The following is an 11,628-nucleotide window of genomic DNA, read 5'->3' as shown; positions in this document are numbered from 1 at the left end:
CATTGTTTAAAATTAAATAAAATGATTGTGATTATATCTTAAAAATAAAACAGATTATGTAGATAAATTTACCTATAAGCTGGCTTGTGATCCTTATTGATTTATAATCTTCATAATTATATTGTTAATTCATCAAATTTTAGTATACTTCTAGATAATTTTTAATATTAAATGATTGACCTTTATTAATTTTAATAGATTTGTTTTTCACACCATTTCGAATAATGTAATAATTATTTACCTAACCCCAATCTCCCCTATTAATTAAAATTACACTAATATTTTTTATAGAGATATATATGAATTTCTATAGTACTGTTGATAAGTCGTTGACCCCCTTCCCTCAATAAATTATTGAGAATTCCTAATATGTAATTGTGGGCATTTTTTTTTCCATATTGGAAGAATATTAATTATTAAAATTTTAATTCAGTCTTTCGGAAATTGACAGAATTAAGAAGTAATATAAAGGAGAGACAAACTCTTGTTTCTATTTCACTGAGTCTTCGACATATTTTTTTTAACATTATAATTTTGCGACTGTCTATCATTCTTTGTCACATTGTGTCTTTTTTATAAATAAAATTTAAATTACAAGGCCAATTACAAAAAATAACCTTTAACACAAAAAAAAGAGAATCTGTAAACAATAATCTATACTATATAATATATTTAATGTATTCAAAAAAATAATTATTTTTCTCTTCCTAAAGAATTATAACCATTTTTTTTTTGAACAAAACAAGTGTCCAAATAAATTGTGATATTTTTATATTTACAAAAAGCAAAATGTAATAGAATAATAATATAATATATTTTTCGAATATTTTGCTATTATACGCAATCATACGACTTAATATTTAGCGAGTAATCTTGAGGTAAGGTTCTTGTCATCCTTTTAAAACAATTTCATTGAATTATCTAAAAAAAAAGATATATAATAATAATATAATTTATGCCTCTCGTGCATGATTTTGATTCTTCTTATCAATTAAAATAATTAATTTTATATAAATAGTTTTTATAATTTGATGGATCTTTGAACAATGAGTTTATATAAATTAAAAGGTAAATATTTTTTTTTTTATAAATCAAATAATAATTCCATTTTTCTATAAGGAAAAAAAAGGGAATTAAAATATATTCCTTGCCAATTAAAGTTATTTTAAAATTTAAATATTATCAAATAATTGAAAGAAAAACGTTTGTAACAATTAAGGGATTTAATTATGGTTCTTTAATTTTAATTTGGATATAAAATACGTATTTTGAGTGACGACTATTTTGAATAGAGGAGACCGGGGTCTTATTAAGCCCCATAAAAAAATAAGTCATTTTGTATAAGTTTTTTTTACTTGGGTTTATCCTTCAATAAAAATCATCTAAATTATACTTTTGTTTCTATCATTTTTGGGGGAACGAATTTTCAGGAAGAAAAGTAAGTCTACGGGGATGTTGCGGGAAAAAATTTGTCATTTATACATAATAGATAATTATTATAATTAAAATGTGAGACCCAATAAAAAGATTTTAAAATTAGTGTGTAGATTTCTTGAAAAAAAATGACTTATCTCAATCTCATATAATAAATAGCCCCAAGTTCACATTATCATCCAAATCATATTTAAGTAATTAATATAACACCCATTTTATTCAAATAAATTGATATTCTTTTATAAAAAAAGGGTCATTTAAAATAATATTTAATAATTATCAAGTTCTATTTGCATATTTCATGATTTTGATCTTTTAAAAAAAATCCTTAATTTTATGATCTTAAAAAAAACAAGAATGGCTCAAAAAAATAAAACGGCTATTTATATGAATAATTTCATTTATTCGTTAAATCTGCAGATCTGCACCGAACGGGCTTCGGGGGCGGACTTAAATTTTGAAATATAAAAATTTTAAAACACAATTTCTATGTTAAAATTAGTTCTGACCGGCCTGGACAAATAATTTTCATTTTAGGTAGGGTTTTTCGGAAGGGAGGGGAAAGGATTTTATTTAAGCCCCACTTGTATACATTATGCCTGATCTTTAATTTTAAGTTATAAAGTCCAAAAGACACAGAAAAAATATAGAAAAGGGGAATTTTAAAGTTGAAATGAATAAATAAATTGGGGTATTTTTGTGCAATTTATTGTTTCCCCCACAAAATACATTATGCTTATTGTTATTATATAAGCTTTTTTAAACTTTCCAGATTTTGATATAATTATTTTGCTTGATATTATTATAATTGTTTTTTTTTTTTGTAAATCCCTCAAAGGCCTGTTTTTATTATTATTTTATAATGTAAATCTCAAAATAATTGATGTTAAAAAAAAATTTACATTTTCATTTTCAACCTCAAAAATTATGTGGGAGGAGAGAAAAAAAACATATGGCAACAATTTTATGTTTATGATTCTAACTATTATTGAAGTTTTAAAAATTTATATATAATTTCCTATTAGTTGAAGCTTTCATTTAAGTTAGTTTATACATCAGAAATGCAAGTTGGCTCGGTATTAGAGATCTGCAGCGAAGCCTATTTCGCCCCATTAATAATTTCACAAATTGTCCAGATTGCTCCTTTAAATATTTGTCCATTCAAATTTTATTAATTTAACATATAAATTATAAAATATCGTATTCCTGACAACAAGAATACATTAAAATAAAATTAAGAACTCTTCAAAATTTACCTAGCGTTTTATACTATCACGATTAAATCATAGACTAACCACAGGTCCTTTTAGGAAATCAAGTAGAAGTTGTGAAATGGCCAATAGAAATAAAATTCAAGGTTTAAAAATCGAAAAATTTAATTGTGTAGATAACTTCATAATAATGCATATATATAGCTTATAATGGAACTAAGAATTACCGAGATTGCTATCACAAGCGTTGAGTAATTATAAAATTTAATTTCTATATTTAAATAAATTCGGACCGGGCTGGGTCGGAAATTTTTTTTTAAAAAAAATTTCGGGTTCGAGCCGGGCCGGCAAAACTTTTTAAAAAATATTTCGGTTCGGGCCGGGCTTTAAAAATTAGGCCCGATGCAGATCGCTAAAGACTATCCTTTGCTAAGCACTATACTCATTACAAGATCTAAATAAAATGGATTCCATTTCCCAAAATTAAATAAATCCCTAGAAATATAATTCAAAAATATAAATATATTATTTTGAATCAATAAAAAAAAATTCATTGATATTTTTTTATTTCAGGCAAAAAAAAAGAACATGACCACCACTATCAAAATATCGATTTATTAAAAAAATAAAAAATGGCATTTTTTTTTAAAGGCCAGTTGAAACTAAAAATATCCTCAATTTAAAAAGAAACATACTTAACAACTGTATTATTATATAAAATTTTTGTGAAATAAATGTTTTAAATTGTATTTTATATACAACATTTATAATAATTGTATTTTATATACAACATTTATAATAAATTAATAAGTGGGTAAATTCCCCAATTCCTATAACGTAAGAAAATTGGATAAATAGCTCAACAAGAATGTTCAACAAAAAATATATATCAAATTAAAAAAGTTAATCTAGGAGTATGATTAAAGGCTAAAGAGGTTAATTAAGAGTTAATATTAAATTAAAAAATGGTTTTTTTTAACGGCAATTTCCTTGAATTGAACCCATAATCGAAAAATTGTATTTCTGAGGGCCTAAATAATATTTTGAAATGGAATGTAGAAAGGAAATTAACGTTTTGCTTAGCATTAAAGTAGCAAAATGGTATAAATTACCACATACCAAATCTCTTTCTTACTGAGCGAAACCGGAAAGAATGTCGGACATATGCTATTATAAACATAATAATGCGATTCAGTAGGGTATATACTGACTGAATTGTTTCCGGCATTCGTATTAGAGATCCGGGCTGGGTCGGGTCTATTTTTAAAACAAATTTGGTTCGGGCTGGGTGGGGCATAATATATTTTTTTAATTTCGGGCAGGGCTTAAATTTTATATCTAATATCATCATTTTTTGAAATTCTTGCATGAAACAAGGCGCTCTGTACTTAAATAAATTTCGGGTGGGCTTTTCGGGACAAATAAAAAATTTTTTATTGGAAATCATCAGGCCTAATGCAGATCACTAATTTGTATACCGCCTACCCTATGAATTTTAAAACCATATGACTGTCAAATTTTGCGTTTAACTTGAGATTTTTAATTTATTAAATATACAAAAATTTATTAAAATAAAGTTACGTAAAAAATAAAATAAATTCAAAAATTTGGCCGAGAAAATTTTCTGAAATTAATTAATAGGGTAAATAATTTTAATATGTCTGATTGGGATATGGAATACATGGGAATTTAAACTCTCACGATTTTAAATCATTTACTGAATTTAACTGGAAATGTATTCCATCATGTGTAGAAGAGTATACATATATACAAATTTCGCCTTTCCCCATAATTGTGGATTTTTTTAAAAATTTATATGAACAATCTAGTGTTGTTAAACGGCAACATTTAACCTAATATTTTAGCCAGAGATCTTGTTCATATATGGCAGAAAGGTTTGGACATATATTAACAATCTCGAGGGTTGCATAATATTATTGGATAAAATATTAAGTAAACCGTTTTTAAAAATTGAGCCGTTAAAATCCATATAAATTAATATAAAGTTGTTCTAAAATTAAAATTGTTAGAGATTGGCAATATAAGTGTACTGTCTGCGGAAATACATTTTCGATCCAATAGGATTTTTTTTTAAATTTAAAAATTGCCCCTCAGAATATAATTTATAATCGAAAGATTTCGAATCCCCATTGATTCCAAATCCCAATACACATTCTAGAACACAATTTCTGCAGAATTATCGAGTCTTTTCAAAATTTAAAAAAAAACGCGGGTAATAAATGTTTTAATTTTAGAGATCTTTGAAATTTAATTAAACCCTACGCCAATAGCAAATTCGGTATTATGTCTTAATATTTATAGGATTAATTTTGCCGGAGAGTATACACATCTAGTCGGTTATTTCTTATAATTTCGCTAGTAATTTCGACTATTTTAAATTTATATGAAAAATAAATAAATAATTATATTTTAATAGGATAGTTCAAAAGTTGAATTATCTACAATTTACACGCCAGGTTGGTACAAGCGTAATCGGCTAAAATTCTCGCCACCTAATTAGGCTTTAGTCAAAAATTAGGCATTGGCTAAGGAGCTCGAATAATCGTCCATCAACGTTATGTAAGATAAGCCTATTAAATTATTTTATTTATATTTATTACAGTCGAGTTTCTTCTCCTATATCTAATTTTTGAACTATTTAGTTATAGCCGATTTTTTTCACCTAAAAACTAGGTCGGCTAAATCTAGCCCATTACGTAACACTAGGTTACAACTTTTATACGGGTATGGCAAAATTAGATTTTTCTAAATTAAAATGGAGAAAATCTATTCAGACTTGTGTCCAAAATGTCAAAAAAAAAAAATTAAATTCACAAACTTTCGAAACTTTAAATGAAAATAAATATATAAGCTATTTTTAAAATATAAAAATAAAATCACTCTCCAAAACATAATTCTAGAATATTTCATTAAGATTTTAAAATTTGCGAACCTCATCCAATAAAATCGAATCCTTTGCTCACAAAAAAAATCTCATTAATATTCATGAAAAAAAATAAATATATATTAATTAGGAGGGGCAAATTATATGATTTTTGAAATCTTAAAAAAAGTCTTTTATTTTTGTTTCCTTGTCTATCTACTGTGATGATATAAATTTGAATTGATTATATTATATATTTTTTTTAGATTGGTTTGGTTTTCCTATTTTATCTTTTTTGATGAAAAATATTTTTTCAATGTTGGGTGTAAAGAAATAAAATTGTAAAATACTTTTTCAATTTGACCATTAAATTACTTAAAGGGGATAACATGTTATCTATTTTTTGAAAAATAAATATATAATTTTGGCGAATTATCCAATATGAGAGAAAGGATATCCTCGAGGAACCTTTGGATGTTCGAAATTGATAAGTGCACATTATTTTAATGTTTTTTTTTTTAACCAGTCAGGGTAAAGAATGTTTATATATCATATTTATGATTGATTATGTCTGCGGTATTATTTTTTTAAAACAAAAATAAATAACCCTAAAATTAACAAAAAAAAATATAACAACAATTTTTGGATAAAATGAAACGCCCAAAGAATATATTTATTTTAAAGTTCTTCCAAAATATCAAAATATTTAATTAAAAATTTGTAAAATTTTCAAAACTTTTTCAATAGGTTTCCTTGAAGTTTTCAAACTTTAAAAAAAATGTTCTTAAATGCAACCCAGACGAAGAATTGTGTAAATTTTTTTTAGTCCATCATTTTTTTAAAAAAAAATATTATATAGTATCGCGCATATTTTTTTATATCAAATTTGCTGAATTTTATTGAAATGCTAGCCGCTTTAGTAAGGAATTTTTTTTCATAGAGTGGCGCTGGGAGGGGAGAGAGTTCGAATTTTTTAGTATTTTGATCAGAAATTGCACATATATATTTCTATCATATTTTTTAATGGGTAATAATCAAATTAGAATATGCAATATTTCGTTAAGTGGTATACAAAAAATTTCGTAGAGGAGGGGTCTGAGTCCTTAATAACGATTAGGGTCTTGTTGAGCTAGTATTTTTTTTGAATTTATTTTCGTTGTTTTTGGGTTTTTTTTACATGACCCACCTTCACATCCCTTTGGATAGAAAATGAGTTATAAATTAGTACAATAATGGTGATTGAAACGGAGTTCTATTCTATCATTTTTTAAATATTTGTGAAAATAACACCCAAGTGATTTTTATTAGAAATTTTATTAATATTTTATATTGTAGACATTTAAATTTTTTTAATTGATTATTGTGGAAATAACTCATAAGGGGGTATCCAGGGTTTTCCTATAGATATTGGGGGGGGGGCACTTGTAGGTGGGGTTTTCAGCCATAAATTTTAATAGAAGTCTTTAAGTCCGCTAATCAAAGGCCTTTGGCTATATTATATTTTTATAAAAATTATGAATTATAGTCGTTATTTAAAAAAGTCATCAGCTTTAATTTTTATTTATAATTCTTCTTTATGGTGATTCTGGGGCGTACGCAGGAGTGTGTGGGTATGGGGGGGGGGAATAATTAGATCTTTTTAAGGATTATTATTGAGTTATTTAAGAATATCTTAAGTTTTAGAAATTTATTAGGATTAGTAATATAAAATATCGACAATGATAAAATATTAAATGTTTATCTTTATATATTAAAAAATAGAGAAAAATATAGTAAACTCAACTCACTGTATATTAAGAATAGTCAACCCCTTTTCAATCGTAGTACTTCTAAGTAGCGTTGACTCGATTTGAGCCTATTTTTAAAACAGCTAACTCAATATTTTAACCAAAAAAAATATTATGCAAACCCAAAGATTTTGTTCATAGATGGCACATATATTTGGACAGTTAGCCGTTTTTAAAATCGGTTCAAATAGAGCCATTTAACAACACTACTTCTCATAGTCTTGTTAAAGAAAAAAATATTATTTCATTACACCAATTGATAAGAGTTGTCATAATATACAATAATTTTTATTTATTAAGAAAATAGTAAAAAAAGTGTTAGAAATTAAGCCAAGTATCTATAGAATTTTTTGGTTTTGGAACATTATCAGCATTCAGTTGGTATGGCATGATAGGATGCTTTCAATATCCTCACAATAAAATAACCTTAATTCTAGATAAAATAAATTCTGAAATTAATAATAAAGAAATCAGTTGAAAAAAATGGGAAGAGATGAAGGTAAATTTCCCGGTCTTTTATGTTTCAATTGCCATCCCTTTTTAAAAATTCCGGAATTTCCTAGTAGTCAAAATTTATAATTAGTTTAAGAAGGAAGACTATTTAAGCATGACAAAAGTTAATACAAATATTTTAAAAATCGAATGTCAATCAATTTTCCTCAATTTAATACTATATATAATTTTTTAGGAATTTCGATATTTCCTTATTTTCTTCAAAAGAAAAAAAAAAGCTGAGATCAAGATTATTTAAATTTGTTAATTTCACGAAATTTGTTTCATCTTCTTACTTTGAACTTTTTTTAAAAAAAATTTGACATTTTCTTTGAAAATGATTGAATTTTATTTTTAATTCCATCTGCTACCTTTTATTTAAAAAAACTTTTCTTTCTCTTCCCGCGATTTTTTAAAAAATATTTCATAAAATGTTGTCATTCTATATATAAAATAATCAATTTGATCTTAAATAAGATTTTTGTAACAAAAATGGTAGCGCCCAATAAATAAAACTAAAATAGGGGCTGAAAGAAATGAGGGTAAATAAATTGGTAGCATATAGTTGGGTAATTATTATAATTTTAGCCGTGCCAATTTTTAACCGGCTAAAGTTAGCCAAAAAATATCTCTTTCGGGGTTTTTTTAAAAAAGATATCAGCTCAAATTTGGAAGAAATTAATATAAATTAAAACGCCTTAATGTTAACCGATTTTCTCCGCTATGCGCTTGAACATTGAGAAGAATAGCCGACATTTAGCCATCACCTAACTATAGTAGCAACTCGCAACCGATAGAAGTTAAGAAGAATGCACGAAGTTACTAAACAAATATATTTATATAATAAAAATTAAAATACTTATTTTTTTTAAATCTCCATCTTATAAAGAATAGTCGTTCTTAGAGTTTTATTCATTCATAGGTTTAAAATTTAAAAATTTTTCTTCAAATATCACAAAATTTTCGCCATTTTTGTTTACATTGTAATCATGTCAGATTCCACGTGATAATTTTGTGGTAAAATATTATATTTTTAGAAAAAATATAAAATAAATGTAAACAAGAAATTTAATAAATTTTTTTTATTTTCAGATAATTATCATTATTCTATTTAAACTTTTGATAGTTTTTTTAAAATTTTTTTAAAAATTATAATTTATTATTTTTTTTATATAATACCACTATTCTTCCCTCTAATTAATAACTCAAATAAAATTTACTATCTAGTCATTAATTATATCATATTTAAAAAAAACATTATACGTGTACTACATTAACATTTACATCCACATGTAAAGAAGGGAAAAAAACATAAAAATTAGCAGGAATCACATCAAATAACATTTTTTTTAAAACGCCCCTGCTATCTTCTTTATTCGTTACTAGGATACATTCAAAATATAATAATTATACGCATTTGAAGTTCTTATCAAGATCTTTAACTGATATTTTTTGTGTAAAAAACAACAACATAAAATCAATATTATGCAATATTATTTATTTATTTTTGCGAAAAAGTCCCAGCTGATATCGTTCCAGTTTTCGTTTTTTCATTTGTGAAACGTAAGGAAAAACTGACAAATAATATATACCTTTAAATTTTTTGTTAAAATGAACGATTTTAGCCTTATAACCAGCTCAAACTATTATTCTCACCCTTATTTGTGGTCATCTCATCACAAGACGCCATTTTACCCCGACTGCCTTAAGGAGAAAGAACCTCGCGTAGATGACTATTTAGACGATTGTGGCAAAGATGCTCTAGCGATCAGGCCATACCCGAATTTCTATAATAGCCACCTTCCAACAACAGCCGCTACCCAGCATTATGATAACTATGAAAATGGCAATCTATACGAATACCTCAATCAAACGGGCTTGGATAGGGTGATAAGCAACGTGGTCGATAACGCTTATTATATGGACTCGGCCCAAAATTTCGCGGAAACATTCAACGCCTACTCGTCCCCGCTCCGCAAACAATGTAATGAACGCCTATTATTAGCCAAAACGATCAAAAAAGAAGTGATAGAAGAAGAAAGCGACGAATCTAGTTCGCCTTCTCAGCTGACTTCGTTATCACCGCCTTTTAGCGATTCGTTATCGCAAGAAACTTCCCGCCGCAAACATCATAACAACGGTAACATACATAATCAAGAAAATAAGGATTTGACAAATTTTGTTACTCAGAATGAAAAAATATCTACTATGGAATCTCATCATTACGATCAAAACATGGCGAGCAATGCCAAGATTATATACCCATGGATGCTAAAAATCCACGGAAATTCCTGCAATTCCACCAATTACAGCGGTTCAACAATAGTCAATGGTTTTTCCTATTAATAATTTATTATTTTTGAATCACGGATCTAAATGCCCCGGACAAAAATACCCACTGACAAAAGGATTACGCGTTTATTCCAAAATTGTGATAATTTTGTCTTATATTTGTCTAGGACATTTGCTTACGTGTTTATTTTTTTTCTCTCGTCCTTTAGCCATGACTAAGAAAATGAATTGTAATATAAAATTGAGTTATTTTTAGCATTTTTATTGGAAAAATGATGGGTGGGGGGGGGGGTTTATATAGTTTGTTTCCCTTGAAAAATAACCTTTTTATTGCTGGATTATATGGATCAGACTATAACTTTAAAAAAAAATCGATATAAATATAATATAATTCCTTCCTAAACAACGTTATTTTTTAAATGCTAATATTCCAAATCCATATTGTAAGACGAAAACGACCCTAAACGTTGTAGAACATCTTATTCCCGGCATCAAACTCTAGAACTTGAGAAAGAATTTCATTACAATCGCTATTTAACCAGAAGGAGAAGATACGAAATAGCCGCTGGCCTGGGACTTACCGAACGGCAAGTCAAAATTTGGTTTCAGAATCGAAGGATGAAATGGAAAAAGGACAACAAGAACATTCATTTTTGAAAATAAAATATATTTTTTTTAATACGTATAAAAGTTAGCCAAAATATAATAGGTTTAATTAATAATTAATTTTTATTTTGGTAAAATTCTTCCATTTTAATCCAATGCAATTATTACCCCTTCGTAGAATTTATAATCATTTCATTACTAATATATTTTTATATACTGTTTTTTTTACCTTTCAAATTATTTATTTTCTAAATTTTTAAAGAAAGATCTCCAATAAATAACTTAACAAAAACTTCTTTAATTAGCGAACTTAAGAAAAAAAATGCCGCGAAAAGACAATTTTAGCTTTCAATGGCGTTTATTTTTTTTTAAATGTGTCGTTTATAACTTATAAAATAACTCAACCCAACCTTCCCATCCACATATTTTTTACTTTTTATGTAAAATATATATTTTGTAAGATAAAAAAAACATTTTTGTTGGCTGAACTTTCTGTATATTTCATTTATTATTATATTTAGTATTTACTAAATATATTCTATATTAAAATAAATTTAATAAATATACTAAGAAATTATACAAGGTAAAATAGAAGATCATTGTGAAATGAATGAATAATAAATGTATAATTTTATTATGCAATATAATTTTATTGCTTTTTGACTTGAGCAAATTATAAATGTATCCTGATTGACGCCTGGTTTTCATTTGTAATATAATACTTGAATTTTGCTTTTAATTATTATTATTTTTTTAATAATTAAGAAGAATTGGATACTACTTCATGCCGAAATTATTTCTTTTTTTAAAAATAAACTTAAATCTTATTTCGGCAGACAAAAGTAAAATTAGATAGTGACCAGATATAAAAGAAAAAAATTAAAATTTTTTTAAAAAATACAAATTTAAACCATAAAATCAA

At 26.0% G+C, this 11,628-nt stretch overlaps 1 protein-coding gene and 1 long non-coding RNA gene across 2 annotated transcripts; one reads left to right on the top strand and one right to left on the bottom strand.

Moving 5' to 3' along the window:
• Positions 1–610: 610 nt before the first annotated feature.
• LOC135929843 (uncharacterized) lies at positions 611–8,827 on the bottom strand. Its single transcript, XR_010572645.1, has 3 exons — positions 8,668–8,827; positions 8,518–8,630; positions 611–921 (listed from the first exon to the last, which is right to left on the bottom strand). It is a non-coding gene; the product is annotated as an uncharacterized LOC135929843 (long non-coding RNA).
• A 457-nt stretch (positions 8,828–9,284) lies between these two features.
• On the top strand, positions 9,285–11,353 carry LOC135929842 (homeobox protein Hox-B6b-like). The gene is made up of 2 exons (XM_065466573.1): positions 9,285–10,140; positions 10,549–11,353. Exons 1-2 carry the CDS (start codon positions 9,420–9,422, stop codon positions 10,755–10,757), a joined length of 930 nt encoding a protein of 309 aa, XP_065322645.1. The 5' UTR covers positions 9,285–9,419; the 3' UTR covers positions 10,758–11,353.
• The last annotated feature ends 275 nt before the right edge of the window (positions 11,354–11,628 follow it).

The sequence above is a fragment of the Gordionus sp. m RMFG-2023 genome, chromosome 5 (genome assembly GCF_954871325.1).
Source record: "Gordionus sp. m RMFG-2023 chromosome 5, tfGorSpeb1-WG-v2, whole genome shotgun sequence".
NCBI lineage: Eukaryota > Metazoa > Nematomorpha > Gordioida > Chordodea > Parachordodidae > Gordionus > Gordionus sp. m RMFG-2023.
Note: the sequence above shows the minus strand (reverse complement) of the source record. Positions and strands in the feature narration are given on the sequence as shown.

Coding starts and splice junctions, on each gene's coding strand:
- LOC135929842 (XM_065466573.1), top strand. CDS start 9,420: ATGAACGATTTTAGCCTTATAACCAGCTCAAACTATTATTCTCACCCT. Junction 10,141..10,548: donor CGGTTCAACAATAGTCAATG/GTTTTTCCTATT, acceptor CCATATTGTAAG/ACGAAAACGACCCTAAACGT.